Source organism: Xylocopa sonorina, chromosome 12, assembly GCF_050948175.1.
Source record: "Xylocopa sonorina isolate GNS202 chromosome 12, iyXylSono1_principal, whole genome shotgun sequence".
NCBI lineage: Eukaryota > Metazoa > Arthropoda > Insecta > Hymenoptera > Apidae > Xylocopa > Xylocopa sonorina.
The window spans coordinates 2026071-2047108 of record NC_135204.1 but is presented as its reverse complement, the minus strand read 5'-3'; the positions used below and the strand labels follow the sequence as shown (position 1 = coordinate 2047108).

General features: G+C 35.7%; 5 protein-coding genes and 1 pseudogene across 5 annotated transcripts in view; 3 read left to right on the top strand and 3 right to left on the bottom strand.

Annotated features, from left to right (window-relative positions):
- The window catches only part of LOC143429936 (Krueppel-like factor 6), a 519442-nt gene that overhangs the window by 136526 nt on the left and 361878 nt on the right, over positions 1-21038 (bottom strand). The gene's annotated exons all lie outside the window — the stretch shown is intronic.
- The window catches only part of LOC143429937 (uncharacterized), an 82799-nt gene that overhangs the window by 43762 nt on the left and 17999 nt on the right, over positions 1-21038 (top strand). The gene's annotated exons all lie outside the window — the stretch shown is intronic.
- Positions 675-989, bottom strand: LOC143429930 (uncharacterized; annotated as a pseudogene).
- Positions 3514-6035, top strand: LOC143429929 (uncharacterized). The gene is made up of 4 exons (XM_076905784.1): positions 3514-3554; positions 4747-4783; positions 5593-5732; positions 5780-6035. Exons 1-4 carry the CDS (start codon positions 3514-3516, stop codon positions 6033-6035), a joined length of 474 nt encoding a protein of 157 aa, XP_076761899.1.
- Positions 7914-11201, top strand: LOC143429928 (uncharacterized). The gene is made up of 3 exons (XM_076905783.1): positions 7914-8557; positions 8848-8884; positions 10836-11201. The coding sequence occupies exons 1-3, from the start codon at positions 7914-7916 to the stop codon at positions 11199-11201; spliced, it is 1047 nt and encodes a 348-aa protein (XP_076761898.1).
- On the bottom strand, positions 12294-12995 carry LOC143429927 (protein G12). The gene has a single exon (XM_076905781.1). It carries the CDS (start codon positions 12993-12995, stop codon positions 12294-12296), a length of 702 nt encoding a protein of 233 aa, XP_076761896.1.

The window sequence follows — 21038 nt, the reverse complement described above, 5'->3', positions numbered from 1 at the left end:
ATGTACGAGTCTAAACCAAATAGCTGACTGTCAAGAATATTGAATCAATTTTGAACCGATACCAATTCATCGTCTAATCTTCATATTTTCTGTTGACACAGCTAACTGCACATTATTCACAGGGCCACCTGTGTATTATTCGCTTAATCATAATGGGTTACTTAGAAATACACGAAAATCAACCACTTGCTATTTACATGTGCAAACATTTTTCTTATCGTTTAAAGAGTACAGTAGCGTCGCGATTAAAACAGCGTTGAAGAATCGAGGATCAAAGTAATCGATGTCAAATGAAGACAACCAATCGGTATTAACAAACAAACATAAACTTCATGTACAAAAACAAGGTTATTTAGTAGTCCCTCTCTTCTAGAGACTTGTTGCGAACTAAGCTAAGTTGATAGTGAAAACTGTCAAGAAGCAAACGTCATACCAGTTGCTACGATAGTTGAGTATTAGTAGTTAACTGAAGTGTTTTAAATAGTTATTAGTAATTTATTTTATATGACAGAGGAACGTTTGATTCGCAACAATATCGTACAATTAATCAGACAAAAACCGCCATATCGCCAATCGGCATAACAACTCCATTCAGATATATTCAATCCTGGTAAAAGAGCGAGCTCAGAGTGAGTGTTACACATCACTGTCATAAGTCACCGTGCAGCGAAAAGTCACATATTAGACAAGAACGCTCGTACAAGAACGTCGCTGTTCTCGAGTACGTCGCAGAACTCTCGGAAGTCATTAGATCTGGGCATGCACAGGAACCTACGGAAATTCGCTGAGTACTTAACCTTCTGCCGCGGCAGCTCGTGCAACTCGGCCAACGGCATCGTCTCCAGGATCTTATTGATCATCACGGTCAAACCGCCAGCTGCAACACTCAGATCGTACCTGACGAACTTGGACACTGTCTTCTAGAAGCACCAGAGCTTGTTCTCCGCATCGAAGCCATTGCATATCAGAAAGTCGATATAGTCTTCCATCCTTGTTGATGAATGAAAATGCGTATCTGTTACTAATCTTTTGCATCATGGTGTAAGTTAGAAGTTATATGATCATACATTCACTTTCAGACTTTACTGAATTCGTTTCCTGCTGTACTGTAGCATAATGGTAAGGAAATGTGAATTAACATTTTTATAATTATTAACAGATATATCATAGCCACTTCTGCTTGTTTTTCAAATTATTGTTTAACTTGGTAAAGATTCGAGTTAAATATCCGGAAGGCAAGTTTTACTGAAGCACTCCGTTAATTTATGTGGCGAGGAAATAGATAAAGAGTTAAAGTTACGGGGAAAGTTGCGATTTTATGCAATCCAACAGTGGCAAAGAAATCTGTAAGAGAAGTTTGCATGCTTAATGACGTCTTGCTCTTGCTAGCAAAACAACCATCACACGTTCGCTTTTATGTAGAAACTCGATTCTTCTTTCGCGAATTCCAATCTATCGGGAAAAAATGAACACATTCGTGCCGAGTTACGTTTCACAGAAAAATATTAGAATGTAGACAATCCGGCATTCAAATGTATAACAATAAGAAATTGTTAAATTATCTGTCGATATTGTTTTCAAGATAATGCGCATCATTGTACTCAAATAATCCAACTATTCTTATCAAAACAGTTAGATATATAATGCTCAGGGCAAAGCCGATTTGCAATTTATTCAGCTTAATAAGTACCCGAAGCTGGATATATAAATTACCGTATAGCTGGAACAAATTTGTATAAATTATTGTTTTATACGTCGACGAACATTTGAAGTATCGCCTGACAAGCTTTCATACAAATTTTGAGGAATCCCACTTATTTCACGTTTCTTCACATTTCTTAACAAATGAAGATTGCTTTCGCACTTTTAACTGTTCTGGCCATGGTCAGCCCGGTCTATGCTTCCGACTTTTCAGCCTCCGGATCCGATGAGCTCGTTAATGAACTGCAAAAGTTTCTGGACTCAATATCGTTTCCCAAGTTGTGGAAGATCACTTTCTACTATTACTACTACGACAAAGAGTTCAAAACAGTTATGTGTATATTGAGTTGTGTCAATTGCTCCAGAATGTCGAAAGGAATCCCGTATTCCAGAAGCTGATAAATACGGTGCAAAATCTGGGCCTTGACATACGTAGCCTTATCAACAGTTACAATATGATCATAGGATTAGGTGGTTCAACGCCTTTGGCTGCTTCTGAACTTGCTATCACTGGTGGAACATTTGGATGTGTAAAGGGTCTGATGAACACGGTTCCAATACAGCAGATGCAAGACCTGATCCAGCACGAACTTCAAATCTCGACAGTGTTCCAGGATTTTGTATACACGATCCCATTGAAAGAAAACGTAGATTTGTACTGATCTGTGTACCAGAATCCCCACTATTTAAAGCTGAAACATCAAGCCATACAACACGGCATTAGCGGACTTAGCTTTCAAATTGGCTTTTCATTACTTGCTTACCTTTCTCCCTTAACATATTGTTAACAGATCACGAATTAACTCGTGTTTACACTTGCATTATCTATTTCCATTTGTAATACTAAACAAACTATTAAAAATTATATAAAATATATGTTCAAAATTTCATCTTAATTCACTGTGTTAACATAAACAGCTACACGTAAAATTACAATAATGTTGTATTATCGTTTATAATAATTATATAAATCAAAAATTTTTGAATAAACTACGTTTTTACCGGAATTAAAAAGTATAAAGTAATTTTCCTTAGCCCATATAGACAGTTCTGAAAATTTGTAATTATGAAGTTTTATTAACTACGAAGATACTTGTAAGATTTAAAACGAAAAATGTGGGGCGCATGGAATTAAATTTGTTAGTGACTTAGGCGAACTATTCATGCACCAGCTATCTATTGCCGAAACTACGCCCCACGTTTTTCGTTTTAAATCTTACAAGTATCTTCGTAGCTATCAAAAATTTACAATTACACATTTTCAGAACTGTCTGTATGGGCTACGAAAAATTATTTTATTCTTCTTAGTTCGCCTTAAAAATGTGGTGCATTAAAAAAATTCTTTATTTAACACGTTCACGCCGGGGCGAAAATCTACGTTTTTTTGAGCGCACATTTCTTGCATCAAGCACTTATTTTTTTTAACGACTAATTTTCTGAAGACGCGTGACCCACGACAAAGTCAAGTGTGACAAAACAGTCAAGTGTAACCCACCGGTGGGTCACCCCGGCGTGAACGTGTTAAATAATTATTATAAAACAAATGGCATATAAATATTATTCCTTGGCAATGGAAAGACTACTCGTAAATTCATAATATATCATAAGTTTTCACGTAAATAGACATAAACTGTAAAATTTGGAAAGGCGACGTGATAACACATTGAAATGATATAATACAAGCGTATATTTTATAGGAGAAACTGAATATCGTATTTTTTGTACAATATGTGAAGACTCTTCAAGAGAAAAAGAGAGTGAAGAATGTTCCGTCGTGGGCATGCCAATGCACTCGTTGGTAAAGCTACCAAAATGGCGGAGTTGCACTTTAAACACGGGGATGTTAGGGAGAGGTCAGGAATTCTATTATATGGAAACGAGAGCGGAAATTAGTACTTTCCGGAAACTATATTGAAGGATAATAAAATTATCTTCTTATCATTAATAAATAACTTACATTTCGTATGTTATATGTAGATTATTCTGGAATACGAGCGAGAGCGAGTGAGTTCTAAAACATCGTGTCAGTTATATATCATCCATCTTGAGCATCAAATTTCAGTTGTAAAGAACTATTTATCAATTTTTTAATTTCTTGCAATTGTCTTTAATTGATAAATATCCAACTCTATTATGTGTGTTAAGGGTTACTGTCCCTCTAATGGTGAATACTAGTGGTCATATACTCTTTACGTGTTTTATATAATTAACTTTGTCTTGCACGAGTATCCAATTTTATTTTGAAGCAAACTAATCAATTCTTCCATGAAATCTTTTAGGACAATGAAATCCAGTCAGTTGTAATGGCAAGAACAATGCCAAGAGCAATATGTAAAGTACTGTATTCGCATGCGTACTGTGAGTTGTACAAGTTTTGTACTATGATCCGCAATACTTGTAAAAATTTCATTCAAGGCCAACATTTGGAAGTAATTCAATACAGAAAGCAAATAATTATGGTTACATTTCGATAAGTCAATGTCATTGACTCCAATTAGATTTTGGTGAAAGAGTTACTTTAAATCGTCGCTAGAAACAATTTATTTAAATTATAAATTGAGATAAAACAGAACATATTTTATCCAAGAAAGCAAATAAAAATGACGAATGACGCTTCTGTTGCTTTTAATACCATTTATCTAGTACATATGTACATAGCAAAATTATGAGAAACAATGCAAATCAAAACTGTATTTAATTTTGTACAAATTAAACTCGAAAACGAAAAAAGGGAACCAAATTAATTTGTACACAAAATGGCTTAAGTACGATTAATATCATATTATTTTAGATGTCGCATTAACCCTTTTAATGTAGGACACTATCGGTAATAAAAATGGATATGTAGATTGTGTATACAGCTTGGAAGTGTAAAGATACCGAATGACAGTTGTTTTATCTATTAACAATTCATCGTAAGGCAACGTATGTGTATAACTTTGGAATTTTTAATCAGAAAATTAGATCGACCTTATCGAAATATGATGATTGAACGCCCGGGCCATATTGTATAATTCGTTCGGGAAATTTATAGTTGAAATTCAGAAGTATACCTGCATCGACTTATAAAAAGAGTAATAAGGTAAGTACTCTGACATATGTAATTCTAAAGCTGAAAAGAAATATTCTATTTCGCTTGATGATACCAGTCGTAAGCTGTCTTTAAAGTCCAGTTGAAATTATTTAGTTCTGTAGAATAGTTTGAATAAACATGTTTATTAAATATAAAGAGATTGTGTAATAGAGTCACGCTATGCTCTTTTACATTATGCACTTTCACTCCAGATGCTCTCTATGCACCAATCATCAACTGTTTACTTTTTCAGTCAAAAGGAACTTGCCCACTTCTTTCGTGTAATTTTTAATATTGAAGAAAACAGCGTCGTCTTGTCCCACCGCGCGACAAGAAACCTTAAATCTATATTCACACCTGACAATAATCTAGTCCAATGGTTGTCAAACTTTTTGAAGTTTGGGACGCATTTAAATCTTACAAATAATTGTAGGTATATAATGTATATCCATGTACAATCTTCTGAGAAATATATTATAATGTATATAAAATGTATTGATATTCTCTTTGCAAGAAAAAACACTATTAATTAACCTGATTACGATGTGTTAATGAAAAGTGTGGTATTTCCGTAATGAAATGTTATAATAGAATAACGATATCTATTTGTATATTTAGAAACATATTTTTCCGGAATACCATAGAAGAATCTTTTAGGGTTCATCAATGCGCCCTGGCGCACACTTTGAGAACCACAGATCTAGCTTAAAATTTAACACTCCATACAGTTCAGTTGAGTTTATCGTGTAAAATATGCAATTTTCAATGTAATTTCACATATACTCCGCTAACTTCCTCTAATTTCTTCCCAGATATAGGTTGCTTTCGCACTATTGGCTGTTTTGGCCCTGGCTAGCCCGCTCTACGTTTACCGCCTTCCAGACTCGGGATCCGGCGAGCTAGCTAAGAAACTGCAAAAGATGGAGATCAGGATGAGCTACGCTGCGCAAGACAAACAGTTCCAAGCGGTCATCAGCGTAGCCTTATCAATAATTACAACAACAGAATAAGACTAGGTCCTACAGCGCCTTTGGCTGTTTCAAATCATGCTGTTACCGGTGGAATCGTTGGATACATTAAGGATTTAGGGGAAGTGATTCCAGTACAGCAGCTGCAGGCTCCGCCCCACCAAGAACTTCAAATCTCGAAAGTGATACAGAAGTTCATATGCGCGGTCTCATCCAAAGAAAACGTAGATTTCTACTGCTCTATTTACCAGAATCTCCACTATCTTAATCTGAAAGAACAAGTCACACAGTAGGGCGTTAGCGGACTTCTCTTCCAAAATGTCTTCGAAGTACTTGCTTTAGTTGCCTCCTACGTATAAACAGCTACGCGTAAAATTATAATAATGTTGTATTATGATTTATAAAACAGTAAATTAAATACATCTAGCGAACATTGAAACAGCTTTTTTGTGCTACCATTCCTTCCTTCTGCGCTGATTAATTTCAGTTGGATTTTTGTGTGAGAAGACGTATTTGATGGAAAATTTAATGTCTGTGCTTCTAGTATATATAGTACACACACATATATATATACTATTTAAAATTCTAGTTACAACAATTCAGTGCTTAATAATAGTGCTACGCGTCGATATAGTTTATGAAAGCGTAAGATCTATTTTTTTTTATTTGTTATTTTGTTGGATCATGGAAATTGCCGGAATAACTGGCACACGGGTTTATACATCGGGAAACAGAAACGAAATGAAGATAGAAGTAAAAAAACGATAGCTTATGTACCTTTTACGTTATAACGATGTGCTTTCAATTTTCACAAATCGTGTACAAATATTATTCCTTGAAAATGGGAAAACTACTCGTAAATTCATAATGTATTGCAGGCTACTTTCGCGTAAATAGAAACGATCTGCCAAACTGAAAAGGCAACAGAATCGCTCATTGAAATAGTATAAACGTACATTTTATAGGAAAAGCTGAATATCCCATTTTTTTTCTACCATATATGAAGACGTCATCTTCTTGGTCGTACTCTTTTAGTCGTTCTCGAAGCTCACCGTGTTCCCGATCTGGGCGTCGTATTTAATGTAGCTTTCAGTGATCTATTGCAGCTCTTTCATCGCCACGAACGTGAGAACGTTCTTGACATCGTCTTCAAGGAAGCTGTTGTCCACAAACGTTAACAGAAACGGTAATAATTCAGAATCGCTCGATCAACATGATTGGCTTCCTCCTGGAACTTTTATTTTGAAGTGATATTTGTAGATACATCAAAATGCGTATCTATTATTAATACTCTGCATCGTGGTGTAAGTTAGAAGTTACACACTCGTATATTCACTTTCAGAGTAGCATAATGTTACAGTATGGAATATAATTACTAAAATTAAGGAAATGTGAATTAATATTTTTGTAATTACTAACTGATGTATTTACATAGCCTCTTCTGGTTTTTTCCGAATTATTATTTGATGTGGAAGAGATTCGCTTTAAATACCCGGAAGTCTTTATTGATGCATTTGGCTAAATGTGGTGAAGAAATAGGTAAACAGTTAAAGTTCCGGGGAAAGTAGTGATTTTATGCAATTTAGCATTTAGGCGGCAAAAAAACCCATAAGGAAAGTTACGTGGTTAGTAACGTAACCACATTACACGTTGACAAATATTTCTCATATAGGATTTACATTTTTACGAACTATTCCGCCTTGACATAGAAACTTCCTTCTTGTTTCGCACGTTTTAATCTGTGGATTTAAACATGAGTGTCACGTTACGCTTAACAGAAAAATATCGAAATATAGGTAATCCATCATGTAAACACTTCCAAGAATTACCTAACTGCATGCAGTTACGTGCAAAAGTATAATAATCATTAATTGTCAAATTCACTGTCGGCACTATTTTCAAGATAACGCTCACCAATGTGACCGAGCAATCCGATTGCTCTTATCAAAATATTCGGATATATAAAGCAGAGTGCAAAACAGACCTGCAACAGTTTGCACTCGGCTTCAGTAGTACGTAAAGCATCCAAGAGAATTACCGAGGTAAGTTGCGGAGCAGTTGAAACAAATTTCTATGAATTATCTGATAAGATGTGTCAGCAAGCGTTTGAAGCTTTTACACGAATTTGAACAAGTCCCACTTATTCCGCGTTTCCTCGAATTTCATCGCAGATGAAGGCTGCTTTCGCGCTTTTGGCTGTTCTGGCCATAGCCAGCCCACTCAACGCTTACCACCTCCCACCCTCAGGATCCGGCGAGCTCGCTAATGAACTGCAAAAGATGCAAGACTTAATACCGCTCGCCAAAATGGTGGAGATCACGAAGACCTACGCTGAGCAAGACAAAGAGTTCCAGACGGCCATCAGCATATTGAAAACCAACGAGCTGAAGCAATTAGTCCAGGATCTCGAAAGCAATCCTACATCCCAGAAGCTAGCGAACACGGTGCAAAACCTAGGCCTTGACATACGTAGCCTTATCAACGATTACAACAACAGAATAGGACTGGATCCTGTTGCGCCTTTGGCTGTTTCCAATCTTGCTATCACCGGTGGAATCCTTGGGTACTTAAAGGATGTAGCGGAAGTGATTCCAGTACTGCAGCTGCAGGCTCTGCTCCAACAAGAACTTCAAACCTCGAAAGTGTTACAGGAGTTGGTAGCTACGCTCAAATTAAAAGAAAACGAAGATTTGTACTTGTCCATTTATCAGAATGAACACTTCCTGAATCTGAAACAGCAAGCTATACAGCAGGGCATTGACGGACTTGTCTTCCAAAAAGCCTTCCCAGCACTTTCTTTGGCTTCCTCCGTAGTGTAAATAGCTAGGCGTAAAACTATGATAATGTTGCATTATGATTTATAAGAGAATGAAATAAATATATTTAACAAGCATTAAAACATAGCTTTTTTGTTGTTATTTCTTTCTCTTGCTCTGATTAATATCAATTGAATTTTTTTCTAAGCAGACGTGTTTGATCTGTGCTTCTATTATACGTATATACACTATTTAGAATTCTTGTTTGATTGTAAGAATTTGATTCTCATGAGTTGTATTACGCATTAATTTAGTAAAATCTATTTTTTGTTATTTCTAACTCTGTTAGATCGTTGAAATTGTCGGCAAAATTGGCACACGAGTTTGTAAGAAAAAGTATGTTAATACAGAAATACTCAGGTGGCTCAATGCTTACTGGGCGAGTTTATTTCTGTCTGACCCGGAAGTTCGTACAAGGATACCTTCTTAAGCCATTCGTACTAGCCTCGAAGACACCCTCAACGTCATGGCCCATTCGTGTGTTTAGGCAAGGCCCCGGAGAGAGGCGATGTAGCAAAGGAATGCACACGGCCCTCGTCGACCGCTCGTGCACCCTGTTACCCGATATTTCTTACAAGTTTATTGCGATTCACGAAAACAGGAATGGAATGTAGATAGCCCATCAGACAATTTTAAGAGTTATATACACTCCCTTGCGTGCACAAATAAAGCAATAGCATATGTACCTTTTACATTTTAATGATCTACTTTCAAGTCTAACAAATCATGTACAAATATTATTCCTTGACAATGGGAGGACTACACGTAAATTTATAATGTATCGTAGGCTTTCACGTGTATAGACTGAAAAAACAACGTGATAGAAGATTGAAATAATATACACATATGTTTGTAGAAAATATTTTTCTTTAAGAGGAGAAATAATTGCCACGTCCACTACTATGTTATCAATACATCTAAGTACTTTATTAAACAACAGTTTCTATTTCTTAACTTTCTTATCGCTAGTCGCTCTCATTCTCAATCACACGATCCTGTAACCAAGTCCTGCCATTAGGTTTCAAATACACTTCTATTCGTACCTCGCAGTCACTCTTTATTTATTTCATTCTAAACATAGTTTCATCCTAAATTTCCACGTATACCCAATCATATGTCATAAAACCATTCACATTATACAAATATTGCACATTACTGCTCGCCAAATGTTCGCGTTAAAATGGATATGCCACACACATTGACGCTATTTATTAGGCATTATTTATTAATAGTAGCCAGGATCATGTTGATCATTAGGGTCGTACCTGACGAATCTGATAACCATTTGTCTTGATCTTGTCTTACGACCATCTTCTGGAATTCGCTCAGAACGCATCTCTCCTGGTCGTCCACGCAGCTCACTGTGTCCCCGACCTCGGTGACATAGTTAATGTATCTTTTAGCGATTTGTTACACTTCCTTAATCCTTGTGAATGAACATGAAAATGCGTATCTGTTATTAATCTTTTGCATCATGGTGTAAGTTAGAAGTCATATGATCGAATATTCTCTTTCAGACCTTATTGAATTCGTTTCCTGCTATACTGTAGCATAATGGTAAGGAAATGTAAATTAATATGTTTATAATTATTAATTCATATATCTACATAGTCACTTCAGCTTGTTTTTCAAATTATTGTTTAACTTGGTAAAGATTCGATTTAAATACCCCGAAGGCAAGTTTTACTGAAGCATTCCGTTAATTTATGTGGCGAGGAAATAGATAAAAAGATAAAGTTACAAGGAAAGTTACGACTTTATGCAATTCAAAGGCGGCAAAGAAATCTGTAAGAGAAGTTTGCGTGCTTAATGACGTCTTGCTCTTGCTAGCAAAACAACCATCACACGTTCGCTTTTATGTAGAAACTCGATTCTTCTTTCGCGAATTCCAATCTATCGGGAAAAAATGAACACATTCGTGCCGAGTTACGTTTCACAGAAGAATATTGGAATGTAGATAATCCGGCATTCAAATGTATAAGAATAAGAAATGGTTAAATTATCAGTCGATATTGTTTTCAAGATAGTGCGCGTCCTTGTACTCAAATAATCCAACTATTCTTATCAAAACAGTTAGATATATATTGCTCAGAGCAAAGCCGATTTGCAATTTATTCAGCTTAATAAGTATCGGAAGCTAGGTATATAAATTACCGTATAGCTGGAATAAATTTGTATAAATTATTGTTTGACAAGATATGTCAACGAAAATTTGAAGCTTTCACAAGAATTTGAACAAATTCCACTTACTCCGTTGTTCTTCAAATTTCTTCGCAGATGGAGGATGTTTTCGTACTTTTGACTAGTCTGAGTAGGAACAGCAAATTTCCCGTTTATCATCTCCTAACCACGAGCTTCGATGGGTCCGCTGATGAACTGCAAATGTTCTTAGTCTTGATACCGCTTGACAAGGTGGTGGCGGCGATCACGAGGACGTACGCAGCGCAGGACAAAGAGTTCCAGGCGGTCCTCGGCATATTCAATCTCAGCAAGCTAAGACAATTGATCAAGGAAGCCAAATGCAATTCTGAATTCCACAGACTGTTAGACATCTTAACAATCCTAGGCTTTGACATACATAGCCTTGATAAAGATATTCGCAGGAGAACAAAATATCATCAGTATCACCAGTGGAAACCTTGACTACTTGAAAGATATAACGGACGTGATTCCAGTAAAGAAGCTGCAGCACCTAGTCGACAACGAACCTCGAATTTGTTCCAAAACATAGATTTGTACTGCTCCATTTACCGTTCTCTGATCCTCCTACTATATAAAACTGAAACAGAAAGCCACACAACATGGCATTAGCAGACTTCTCTTCCAAAATGTTTTTCCATTACTTGCTGTCGCTGTCTCCGTATTACAGCTACGCATAAAATAATAATAATGTTGCATTATGATTCATAAAAGAGTAAAATAACTATATTTAGCGAACGCGTATAGACATAAATCACGAAACTGAAAAAGCAACACGATGGTACATTGAAATAGTATAAATATATATGTGTAAGAAATATTTTCTAGGAAGAAAAATAATTTTCTTGTCCACAACTATGCTATATATCTAAGTACTTTATTAAACTACCGTTGCTATTTGTTGAGCATATGCCAGTGCGTATGCGCCTCGCGAATACCGACAGCCTTACGCGCTAAAACTTTCATTATGCAAGGAAAGTTGGTTAAAAATGATATTTAATGATGGGTGTAATCAGATCTTTAATCATCCCACACAATAACCATAACTGTATCAGAATAAACATGTATTAGACAAAAATGTATTAGACAAAAATTATACGTTCTTAAGTCAGCAAGTGGACCGTGCAGATAGATCCTACTGTGGCGGCCCTCCGACACTCGCCATTAGAGGGAGATCGACACTACAATTTCCCGAAGGCACACGATTTCCTATTCGTTAATATATACCACTATATATATACCACTTCTTGACCTGTTTCTAACATCCCTGAGTCTAAGGCAGGGGTCTGCTACTACGTAGCCTTACTGATGAGTCCACTAGTAGACCCAGGACGAAACGTACTTCCCTCTCTTTTCTTTCCATCTCCATGTTTCCTCTTTCATCTCTAGCAAAACCGAAACAACGCGCTTCACTACATGAAAGTTTCTCTCAAAATATAAAATAATATACTTTGCTCACGCTCAAACAAATACCACAAACATTATACTATATAGCACAATTTATTTCTCGCTATTGTACAAAATTGCCATCAATGTTTAACAGACCAACGTTTGCGTGAGATAGACATAGAGCTCGTTGAACAGCTCGATGGCGAACGTGATCTCCAAACCACCCTCTTTTGCCCAGAAATAATGATGATGCAGCACGTCGCTATTCTCGAGCGCGTCGCAGAACTCTCGGAAGTCCTTAGACTTGAGCATGCACAGGAACCTGCGGAAGCTCGCCGAGTATTTAACCTTCTGCCGCAGCAGCTCGTGTAGCTCGTCCAACGGCATCGTCTCCAGGATCTTATTGATCATCACGGTCAAACCGCCAGCTGCAACGCTCGGATCGTACCTGACGAACTTGGGTGCCGTCTTCCAGAAGCCCCGGATCTTGTCCTGCCAGGAATCGACGTCGAGGCCGTTGCGTCGCAGGAAGTCGATCAGGTTGTTCGCCTGTGGCATCTTCTGGAATTCGCGCAGAATGAATCTCTTCTGGTCGTCCACAAAGCTCACCGTGTCCCCGATCTGGGCGTCGTATTTCATGTATCTTTCGACGATCTGCTGCACCTCTTTCATTGGCACGAACGCGAGAACGTCTTTGAGGTCGTCCTCGAGGGAACTGTTGTCTTCGAGCGGTGGCAGCAGCGATAGTTCAAGATCGCTCGATCGAGCTTTGATACGATACGCGAGAAGTCCTAGAAAAGCGACGGAAGCAGCAGCCACCACGCCTATCATCATAATTTGTGGGTTCATTTCTTTCGAAAGGATGGTCCTCGTAGTTGGCTTAGTATGGATTCATCGTATAACTCGGGAGGATACTTTTCGCGTGTAATTCGCCGGAATTGTTTCTGATATCGGTGAGTACTATCCTGTTGGAATTGTTAAAAGTAAGTTGGAGAGCTGCGAGAAACGCTACAAGTGTACGGAACTTGACGCTAGCGAGTAACTTACGACTCTGAAGAAAGTTCGCACGTTTAAGGTGCCAGGAATAGCAGAATCTTGTTCGGAGCGTAGATTCGCTGAGCCATCATACGTCGACTAACATGCCTTTCGAAAGTTTTACGTTTTACGCGTTCTTCGACGAACAGGCTAGCCGAAAGCTGATTATTAAAGAAGAGATATACTTTAACGCGCGCGTGGACTTAAATTGTAATAATAATGTAGGTTACAAGGTAATAGTATCGCGTAAAATTTGAATTTGCTTTATCCGGAGAATTTAACTGGACCAGCCATCGCGAAGATTACGCGCGTGATATGTCACGTTTTTATTTGTGCTGAAGGACCATGAAGTCGACGCATTTTTATGAATCTCGTTTAACAGCTAAAAGCTACGTTCATATCCGTTGTGAAAAAGTACGAAAATAATTATTAGACAGTTCTTTTGGAAAAATACTGACGAATCTATGGTTAGATAGCACAGCGCGAGGTCTATAGTGCTTTGAATATTCGATACGGCAATTTTATAGTTTTTTCAATTGTAAAAATTGTTATATTGTTGCTTCATTTTTTTTTACAAATTCTAAAGCATAAGGAGAAAAAACGAGACATACGCCATGTTTCACTAATTTTTAAAATTGATTTAGACTGATTTAGATGTGTGAAGGAAACTAATTACATGCTTCAATTTTGACTAAAATTGCTAAATATATTCTTTTCTTTATATTGACTAATATAAATATAATGACCTAATCAATTAGATTCAACGATATAGATAACGATTAAAATTTAATCTACAAAATGAAGAACCGCATTAGACATTGTCGTTAGTTTTCGTAATTTTCCTCTAGCGCGATTTCATCGTGACGCTTTTGAGTGCCTAATTCCTCAATCGAATTCATATTTTCCGTTTAACTGCTTCTTCAACACGTGCTTCGAAGATATCGTTCTGTCACGTAACTATTATCTTCGCGTTGTTCCACGTTCACGATATAAAAACATTAAAATTAAAAACGTAACATTATAAGAAGAGGTAGCGATAATTGTTATAGCAGTAGTTGTATTGGATAGTAAAGTATTCTTCGAAAGGATTGTATACTATGGTATCTGATCTAATCGGTCAATGCTGCGTATCTAATACTATTTTTCATTTTTCTTTCGACGGATAACAAACATGTGTTCATTGTGAATATTCGAGATAAATTCATTATATTTTCTGTTCATTTTATATAAGAATATGGTTTATAACTTATCAATGAATTTTATTTTGGCATTGTGAAATAACGTAATTTAAACGTTATTTATTACCCATTCGAAAGGAGGCATTTTTTGGAGACCATCTTCAGCAGTGAAAATTCGTTTCCCGTTTATATTAATTATTTTTAGTCGAAAATTTGTTTGCAATATATCAATTTTCCATTCTGTTATTAATTTTAATACTTATTATACATTGATAACTCACCGTGTGTGATCTTATCCGCACGACTTCTCTTTTACCAATCAGTGATAATTCAAGTTTAATGTCAAAACACATACGGTATATTGTGTACCGTTTTGCTTCGGAAAATCACAACACAAATGACATGTTGCCCGCCTCGAATGTATTTAAGATAAAAAGAATTGTATAATAAGGTTCACTCTGCGCACTCTTTACGACTTGTTCTATCTTTTTCCAGTGCATACTAAAAGGACTTCGTTCTTTATTTCTTTACAACGATTACCAAAATTAAAACAAAACGGCCTTTGTTTAGAAATTTGACTATGATATAATGTTAACATTTAACTGTGAATTATTGATGTAAAGCTATATGATATCCACTTTTATGCCTTTCCCGTAGAGATACTTAAAACTAAAATCAGTAGTAAAAATGAGCTATCCTATGTATTCAAACAAATATGTGCGTGAATTCAAACAAACTTGTATCATCTGCAAATATCTGAATTAAGTTCAATTTGTTCATTCTAATAAGCATATTTATTATTGGACTACTTAACAGTAATTTCTAGCTAGTAAGATACATAATAATATGCACAAATGTCAGTATTTTGATCTCTTTCCGTTGCTACATATCTCTGATACAGAATAAACTGACTAAACACTTTTGGAAATCAATTTTTACAATCAGATTCTTTTGGAGAACAAACAGCAGTACATTATAATACTTATGCAATTGTAAATTATTTGATTTTATTAATCGGTATGCTGAATTATACGTGTTTGAAATAGTACTCAGCAGTATTTTTACATGCAAATCATATTTGTACTGTAGAAATGATGAGTAACTTATCTATGACATGTTTCGAATCGATGTAAATCATGATAGCATCTTCCGACAACGTAAATGATAAGAATTGCGATTAGAATTACTGTTTTGAACATTTACGTGGTGTCCTCTATATTGAAATTTACGAGTCACGGCGCATTACGTTGATGAAAGAATAGAATCTCGAATGGCAAATAATATAAGCAGTTGTATTGAGCAACCGAAACCACTTACTATGCGTTGTATTAATACGTAAATTTAATATCAAATTAACGTTGTTCGGTTTAAAATCAGTCCGACTATAGCAATATGCTCCCTGGCATTAAATTAATTACGATATTAATTATTTTATTTACATAATGCTAACTGGAAAATTATTTCAGAGATACATTAGTATCACAATAAGTGTAGCTATAGTAAAGCATGAATAAAATTATTAATTAACAAATGAAACAAGTAAGAGGAAAATGGACAAAAATTGTAAAATTATTCTCGTTCGATCAATGGCTCTACATTTTATATTATTTTGGTATCGCACACTACGTTGCCGATTAAGTAGAGAATGATTAAAATAAAACGTAATACAATAATACCATAAAAAAATGATTGCATATTTTTACACATATGTCAATTTTTCTACGTTAGGTTTAAATATATGTGCCATCAATTTATTCTTAATGATGGCAGAATTGTAACATTAACAATTAAAAAAATGTAATGATTAATAGAAAATTATCTTACGAGACAAATATCTGATATATCATAAGAAAATTAGTTTCCAAGAGTGTAAATGCAACTTTAATTCGCCTAAAATTTATAAATAATTATTTAAATTATTACAATATATTACAAAAAACGAATTTATTATAGAAATACGTAAATTAATAAAATATAGGCTGCTATAATATCGAAGTGGGTGTAATAGTAGGTGCAACTAACCGTAACTGTAAGAAAACGATGGATAATATTATGAACATTATGCTGACGCACTCGAATGCGACCTAGTCGTCGCGCTGATACTGGGCCGAGCGATTATGGGGGGAATGAACTCTAATTGTGAAGGATCATGCAGTGGATACTAGCCGACTAGTGGAGGCTCATGAATCTGAGACTATTGGCCCAGTGGTGGAGGCTTATGGGACGATATTAATCGATGATGATGACATTTGTTTATTGGATGATAAGTTAAAACCAATTGAAATTTTAATCCGGTTGTGTAGGTGTAGTAGCGGTGATAGCTTTAAGATATGAATACAGTAGAGGATACATACGGTTGGATGCTAACCCAAATATGCTCTAGCAAAATTACATAAGTAAAATTTATAAAATGAAGTTGTTATTCATCTAACCTTCAGAAATACGAAAAATTAATACGCACTGAAAATTGGTTCGTGATTAAATAATTAGTTTTATTAGTTTCATGAGTTACTCAAAGCACGTAATTATTGCTAAGTCACTTTCACAGGGTGAGCTTGGGTCCTTGATAACGTTTTTGAAAGATTGCACTCTCCAAAACGATATCAAGCTGAAGACTATGTACCTAGACTTAAGTACAGTTGTATATTTAACACTAGAACTGTGAAACCAGTTAAAATAATCATTATTCGTAAACTTCTCGTACAAGTAGAGGTTTTGAACTTACAAAGATTTCATAGATTCATTTTTGAGAATATTACACATGTTTAAAATATTTGTTTCTATTTAAATCTCTTTTATCAATATATTCATTCTCCTTTTTTTTTTATTTATAATACTTTCCTTACAGTCTACCAAACCTTTTATTTTCTCTCAAAGAAATTATAGCACTTTATTCGCGAGTTGTCCTAGTGTTGATCTTTTGCGATCCACTTTCAATTTTCCAAGTCCTTTTCAGGACTTTGAAACTTGAAATTAGACTACAGATGATGTAATTATAAAATAAAATATAGTTTAAGCTCACTTTTGCGTACATCGCTGGATACGTGTGTTTTTACTTGTAACTACTTAAATATTGTACATTTATGTAATCAAATTGTAAAAGAATGCATTTTCTTATCCGAAGTGACAAATAATCATTCCCGTTTACCTCAAGAAGTTTTAATTCTTCTCCAGTAAATCGGTTTGCGTTTACTCGATACCGACAAACTATCACATTGCGTACTCGTTTGCATGTATCGCGCACTGCATGTACTAGTGGACATGCTAATTTTATTGTTTTGTGAGTTCGCTTCCACAATTAATACCACATGATCTCAAATCTCGATCGATTTATCGTCACGTTGAGGAATCGTTGGGACTCGATCAAATCGATGTTGTTTTCAGTGCTCATCCAGATTTCGCAACCCTGGTACGATGGGGTACTCGACTACGGTATGGATCTAGCATAGTGGACGCGCTCATAGTGGAGTCGAGCCGTGTAGCTCCTACCTACCCCATGCCGCTGGAATCTTCGAACCTGCCGTAAGACGGTTTAGGGCGATCTATGCGGTTCGTTCTTCGTCCATGAGCCATGCGTCCTAACGCTAAGCCTCGTTGAACTCTCGATGGTCCCCGCACGTATCATCGGGGCGTAAGTCGTGTCGCGGTGAATTGTTCGTGATTCGTGTTGAGTGCGGTTTGCCTAGTGGTTCGCGCAGAGGTATGGAATTAGTCTATTCACGTGAGAGCATGTTGCGTAAATTTATTGGTATTTTTGAGTTTAGGCGAACTTATTTGTTTCGGTCTCGAATTTCTGTCTATTTTTGCTTCAACTTAGTTTTCTTTTCTTAATTTTCGTTTAACTTTTGCTTATCATTTCTTAGAATTTTGTTTCCAATTTTGCCAAAATTCGAAACAATTTTTTTCAGACTAGAATAACAGAATTTAGTTTATCATATCGTAGAACCTGTTACGAAACACTTTAATTTTTCTAAACTGTTAGTAGAATCACTTTATGAATTCTAGAATTCTCTTCGAGTAAAGTAATGGCATTTCTCATCATCTCTTTTGTAAATTTCCTACTGCAGTTTCTAAATATCTGATAGAGTTTAGAAAATGTATTATGGATTTCGGTTTTCTTAATTCAAATAGAGTCAAATCTCGGTACCTTCTGTAACGAGATCGCAAAATATGTAATGGAGGGTGGATGGGACTATAGTTTTAGAGTTGGATCCCTGCGTAGTCACCTTCTTGTTGGTGGACTTGGATACCTGGTAACGTTTTCGAGAGACCGATCTCTCCAAAACGATATCATGCTAAGGACTACGTGTTAGAAACAAATAATTTTCAATACACTTTAAATTTACATTAGATTATAGGTTGTACAATATATATGGGCGAAAAAAGGAACTTAGGGCTTTTAGGTTCCACATATTCGGCAGCAGCGTCGATTGCGACGATAAAATTCACGAAATTCCTGTTGCGGGGTGAAAATATCCTGACCGAGAAGGAAGAGTAGAAGGCGAGTATTTTCGGAAAGCGTCTAAGTGGTGGAAACAGGAAACACCTACCAACTCGCAAAAAAATATAAACTGAATGCACAAAGAGGTAGGATTAAATTTAAAGAATAAGAAACCGTGTAACGGTTGAGAAAATGTCACATAGAGTTAGTTTCAATCGGTAATTAAGTTAGTTCCAAGAGTTGAAGAAAATTTTGGAAATTGAATAATGATATTTAAATTTATAAGTAATTATCTCGTGGCCAAGGCAAGTTTTTGTTTTCTGGTTTAGAAGCTAGGCTTTTGGTTATTCTAAAACTGATAAATAGGTTGTAAGTTGATTCAATTAATAATTAACTAATGAATGAATGTTTATCAAAACTCAAACTATGAATCTTATGTCACGGTATAATAATTCCCACAAATATTTGAAAAATTTTTGTACGATCGGTAATACAGAGCATGATATAAAATCTCGTAAGACGAGTGGTCTCTCATATATCTCGTCGGTGATTGTAGCGAAGTTATCGTCTTCGGTTATCACCGATATAAAAATGATTGGCTGTATTTCTTAGTACCCAGGCAAACAACTAGAAGGCGTATGTGTATACTATATAACAGTATACTTAATAAAACTATAAAAGACTTAAGAACGATTATTTGAAACATATCTTTTAATATAAAAATGTAAAATCTTATATATATATATATATATATATATATATATATATATATATATATATATATATATATATAATGTTATATTATATATAGAAAAAATATTATATTATATATAAAAGATTTTACATTTTATATATCTATACATCTTATATATATCTTTTAATATATATATTATATATTATATATTCTCATCTTTAATATAAAAATGTAAAATTATATAATATATTTTATATTAACACATTCGCATGGGCAAATGGGAATTCTTGTTTTACGGTACGTATGCACGCAAAAATTTCAATAAAATAATTATGATAGTTTTAATACACATGTGTCAAAGTATCCTTGGATCACTAAAATACCTCGATTTATATGAACATAATATTGGAGCATAGGATTTTGCAAAAACGAGAGCGAAAATGGTGATTACTTAAAAAATGAAATATTTCATGTAAAAACGTTATTTTACGCGATCTGCAAATTATATATTAACACGTTCTGTGCCGCGTGGGATGTATGCGTTCAAGCGATTTGAAATTCTAGTTAGCAGTAATTGTAAAACAACTACTTGTTGTGTTATCATCTTAAACAACTCTCTTGTGTACATCTTAAGCTCTACACCCCTTTCTTCACAGTTATGGTTTTTATACTATTATAAAAGGTGTTAAGTATATAACAGAAGCAAAACTATTTAATTATAAAGCAGCCTGAACGGAAAGTATTTAGAAATCAGTTAATGACGAACCTAATCAAATAACAGAAGAAATCACTCTCGTGGTTGGCAAAATTCTTCAACAATAACGCGTCTGCTACTTTTCAACCTATTTCGGCCAATTCTGAAATGAAAGTCTAATACACATAGTCGTTCCAATGAATCCCAGAAACGTCTCATTGGATTTCCTTCAGCTGCTCGCTCTAGCGAGCCAGCGATCGTTTCAAGTCTCGATCGATTCCTCGAACGGTGATCAATTTCACCCCTTGCCGGGGGTGGCGGTTCGTTAACGCGGCGGAAGTTTCGTTGATCAAACGAGAAAGCAAAAGAGCACCGCGTGCAGCGAATGGCCTCGAGTGGCGGCGGCAGCCATTCGATAAATAAAAGAGGACTATGTTCGAGCACGTGGCGCTAACTTTTAAAAGGAAAGTAAGGGCCGTCTCAACCGACGCGTCTTCTCGGTTGCCGCGGGGTTCGATCTTTCTTTCTCTCTTTCTCCAGTGGGAGTCGACGAAGAAACGAAGACTAAGGAAAAGGAAACGCTTTGCGACGTTCTTTTAGTTAAAATTTTTACAATTTAATAAGCCTTGGAACTTACCATTGGCGCGTTGTAATGGAAAGACATAAAAAGCATAAGCGCTCAAGTACGTGTGTGCGTGTTAGAGAGAGAAGGGAGAGAGAGAGAGAGAGAGAGAGAGAGAGAGAGAGAGAGAGAGAGAGAGAGAGAGAGAGAGAGAGATACAGAGCTGGATCCAGACTGACGCGGAAAATTTCGGTAAAGAGTGCTTTAAACGGGGTAAGAATCGGATGG

What these genes read in the sequence shown, in the direction of transcription:
- LOC143429929 (XM_076905784.1), top strand. Translation starts at nt 3,514, where the DNA reads ATGGCGGAGTTGCACTTTAAACACGGGGATGTTAGGGAGAG. An exon ending in CACGGGGATGTTAGGGAGAG is followed by an intron (nt 3,555 to 4,746) that starts GTCAGGAATTCT and finishes GTTGAAATTCAG; the next exon opens with AAGTATACCTGCATCGACTT. An exon ending in CTTATAAAAAGAGTAATAAG is followed by an intron (nt 4,784 to 5,592) that starts GTAAGTACTCTG and finishes TCCCAGATATAG; the next exon opens with GTTGCTTTCGCACTATTGGC.
- LOC143429927 (XM_076905781.1), bottom strand. Translation starts at nt 12,995, where the DNA reads ATGAACCCACAAATTATGATGATAGGCGTGGTGGCTGCTGCTTCCGTC.
- LOC143429928 (XM_076905783.1), top strand. Translation starts at nt 7,914, where the DNA reads ATGAAGGCTGCTTTCGCGCTTTTGGCTGTTCTGGCCATAGCCAGCCCA. An exon ending in TCTTTGGCTTCCTCCGTAGT is followed by an intron (nt 8,558 to 8,847) that starts GTAAATAGCTAG and finishes TAACTCTGTTAG; the next exon opens with ATCGTTGAAATTGTCGGCAA. An exon ending in CAAAATTGGCACACGAGTTT is followed by an intron (nt 8,885 to 10,835) that starts GTAAGAAAAAGT and finishes ATTTCTTCGCAG; the next exon opens with ATGGAGGATGTTTTCGTACT.